The sequence below is a fragment of the Brassica oleracea genome, chromosome C7 (assembly GCF_000695525.1).
Source record: "Brassica oleracea var. oleracea cultivar TO1000 chromosome C7, BOL, whole genome shotgun sequence".
Lineage (NCBI taxonomy): Eukaryota > Viridiplantae > Streptophyta > Magnoliopsida > Brassicales > Brassicaceae > Brassica > Brassica oleracea.
In genome coordinates, this window is record NC_027754.1 from 37557761 (window position 1) to 37561392 (window position 3632).

The 3632-nt window shown below is 30.9% G+C and overlaps 1 protein-coding gene across 1 annotated transcript; it reads left to right on the forward strand.

Annotated features, from left to right (window-relative positions):
* Positions 1-1661, forward strand: LOC106305066 (probable 6-phosphogluconolactonase 4). The gene is made up of 3 exons (XM_013741446.1): positions 1-235; positions 314-446; positions 949-1661. The coding sequence occupies exons 1-3, from the start codon at positions 66-68 to the stop codon at positions 1429-1431; spliced, it is 786 nt and encodes a 261-aa protein (XP_013596900.1). The 5' UTR covers positions 1-65; the 3' UTR covers positions 1432-1661.
* The last annotated feature ends 1971 nt before the right edge of the window (positions 1662-3632 follow it).

Below are 3632 nucleotides of genomic sequence, written 5' to 3' on the forward strand. Positions count from 1 at the left end.
TCATCATATCTTCTCCTTCTTTAGTTATTAAATCTTCTCTTCTTCTTTTCTTCAGCAAGAATCATATGGCATCTTATTCAGCGAACACGAAGAGGGAGAAGAAGGTGTTTGACACGGAGGATGACGTAGCTAAGGCTATGGCCGAGTACACGTTCAACCTCTCCAAAAAGTTCTGCAAGAAAAGAGGCTATTTCACCATCGTTCTCTCTGGTGGTGACCTCGTCCTTTGGCTCAAGTATGTACTATAAAATCTTTCGATTATTCATTTGTAGTTTAATATTTCAGAAATATCTAATGTAACTAAGTTTTGCAGAAAGTTGTTGGTTCCCGAATACGCTGAGACTGAATGGTCAAAGTGGCACGTCTTCTGGGTCGACGAGAGGGTTGTTCCATTGGACGATAAGGACAGTAATTACAAACAGACCTTGGACAGTTTTCTCTCCGAGGTAACATTATGATCGCCATTTCAATATCTTATTTTCTCAGCTTATATAACAAGTTATAAATCTCCATTTTTAGTTCCCAATTCATACACATATATTCAAAATTCATCAAAGAAAATATAATTTCAGGAACTTGATAACCATGTGGGATTCATTTGCTTATAGCTTGTAAATCAAAAAGTCAATGGACGACAACCATAGTGGCCTAGTGGTAAAAGATTCGGGGACAAAACATGATCTCGATCTCCCTAGCTAGGTTTTATTTTAGCCACGAACTATTTCACTCTTACTTGGTTAGTTGTGTCACACTTGTCTTATAAAATATGGTGAGTAAAGTACTTGAAGGCTACACTGATTTAAAGATTCAACGCAGATTTAAAACAAACAAAAAAGTTAGTAGAATAGTCCAAATATTGTGATATACAATTGTTTGTTTTCCACAGATTTATAACATCAAATTATGTGTTAGACGGCTCTGATATATACTTAAATACAACTAATGTAGGTTCCTATTCCAACTTCGAACATTTACGCAATAGACCAAAACTGTGCAGCCCTTGGTGATGCCAAAGGGGCTGCAATAGTTTACGAGGAATGCATCAAAAGATTGGTGAACCAAAACATCATCCGCACATACAAATCCTCAGGATTTCCTCAGTTCGATCTCCAGCTCCTAGGGATGGGTCCAGACGGCCACATGGCGTCCTTGTTCCCAGGACATTATCAGATCAAGGAGAAGGCTAGTTTGGTGACTTATATCACCAACTCCCCAAAACTACCACCAAAGAGAATCACCTTCACTTTACCAGTCATCAATTGTGCTTCCTACAACCTCATGGCCGTTTGTGGTGAGGCTCAAGCCGATGCGGTTGCAAAGGTCTTTAAAGATGATTTCAACTTGCCTTCAGCTAGGCTCACAGCTGATACACAAGCCATCTGGTATCTCGACAAAGCTGCTGCGTCCAAGCTCCCATCAGAATGCCTTTGAGATTCAGTTCACTTCGGTTCAATTTTATTTTGCATCTATTTCATCTTACGTTTTCAAATAAAAATTTATGATCGGATGTAATAATGTCAGATCGAGTTGGTTCGGTTGAATCTTGCAAAACAGCTTTGTCTGTATTTTTCTTGTATGTGTGTTCTTCTAATAAAATATTTAGTAAATGTCATATTTCATATATTTGTCTTTTATTTTATAAAAGACTTAAATTTTTTATCTTTCTTTATTGTGTTTTATTTTAAATGATTATTTATGTTTAAAAAATTAAACTTTATTTTTATAATGAATTAAGTTGGTATAACTCTGATAAATTAATTTTATTATGTGGTTAATATTTTTAATAAAAATAATTATATACTTTTAATAAAGATTTATACTTTTCAATGAAAAAATCAATTTTTTATGAATGCTTAAATTATATTAAGAAAAGAAAAAAAAATTAAGAAAGGTTGAAATTTTTTTTTTGAACTTGGACTAAATGACCCAAAGAAAAAAAAATGTGAGAATTAGATCTGATTTCTTAATCGGTCCAAATGGCCCAAGAGAGATCTGATGTGGACAGTGGACTGGATCAAAAAAAATGGTCCAATATAGATGTGTTATTAATATTACTTGATTGTCCTTAGTGAAACATACAATGTTAGTAAAAAAAAGGCATGCTAAGGTAAAAGTGACAATAGGATCCTGGTTTAATAGTATAGATAATAAATTGGTTTGATCCCGGTTTAGAGTGATCTCTCATTTGATTTGCAATAATACATCTGATTTACTATGATTAATACTACTGAACATTTTTTTTTATTGTAGTGGGTTTATGTGGTCTATCTATTTTATCATTTAAAAGTATGGATTAATAGCAATCGATTTTATTTAAATGTATACGTAACTTATACTGAAGCCTTTAATGTCACTCAATAGCAAGTTTTGTGACATACAAATGATCTAAAGTGATATATCAATGACTTGTTGTCTTCTATGTGACAACTAAGAAGCTCAAGATGAATAGAGAGATAGTTTAGCGGTTTTCAAAGAAGATTTGTACGCAGTGCTGTTCCGGACATAATTGACGCCGAAAGCACACAAATTTTTTATTCCCCTTACTCATAATTACTTTTGTTTCTTTTTAATTTATGTAATAAAAATTTAATATCTTTTGAGGATAAAAATAAAAACTTCAACACATTATTTATGAAAATTATTACTTTTCGCTACAATCCATTCATCAATTTTTTATTTAAATAAATTATAACCCATCAAAATTACAGTTTAATTTGAAAAATACTGTTGAAAAATTCAGAAAGATACATAAAATTAACTTAACTTATGTTAATTTATATTTTTTTATATTTCAATTGAAAAAAAAATTATAAAAATTACAAAAAAAAAATAATAAAGAAGAGAAAAAATACAATAAAACTGAAAATGTGACAATCAATAAACAATGGAAGACATATTTTTTAAAAGAAACGAGTAAAAAGAATGAAAACTCTAATATGCATGTTAGAATGAATAAATGATAATTATGTTTGTATTTTTACACTTTATTTAATATAATACTCCATATAATAAAAAAAATTAAAACTGTTAGAAAGGGAAGAAACTAACCTTGACTAAGATTTATTTATTTAATAATTAATACGCAATCGTACGTTGACTAAGATTACATTTATTATCATTATCAAACGAGGGAAATCAAATAAAATAATCATAGTGGGGCTTCAAACCTACCACCAGCAGGATGAGAAAACAAGTCTGAAACCATTACAGTAGAAGAACTCAACACATTTTGGTGTCCTTCTAAAATCTATATGTGATGTTCATTCAATAATAATTGTGCTGAGATAGACAAAGACATCATACTATTCATTAGATGAATGATAAAAAAGATTACCTTATATACTGTAGAGAAGTCACAATATGAAAGATATTCGATGAGGCAAGGAAAACCACCAATCGTAACAAAATGGCGCATGTGTGTATGCTCCTCATTAAGTCAATCAAAATATATACATTGCCAATCAAAATTCTTGTTGAATCCATATTTAACAAATAGAGATGAAACTTGTGACTAGATATATACATTGTTAAATGGTTGTACCATAAGCTCCTTAATTTATTATTTAGTTGTTTGCGTATAACTAATAATTACTATGTTAGTTGAGCCTGTGTTAAAAAAAAAAAAATGTTAG

Excerpts from the sequence above, each read along its gene's own strand:
- LOC106305066 (XM_013741446.1), top strand. The coding sequence starts at position 66 with ATGGCATCTTATTCAGCGAACACGAAGAGGGAGAAGAAGGTGTTTGAC. Across the intron at positions 236-313 it reads GACCTCGTCCTTTGGCTCAA|AAAGTTGTTGGTTCCCGAAT; the intron begins GTATGTACTATA and ends TAAGTTTTGCAG. Across the intron at positions 447-948 it reads TGGACAGTTTTCTCTCCGAG|GTTCCTATTCCAACTTCGAA; the intron begins GTAACATTATGA and ends CAACTAATGTAG.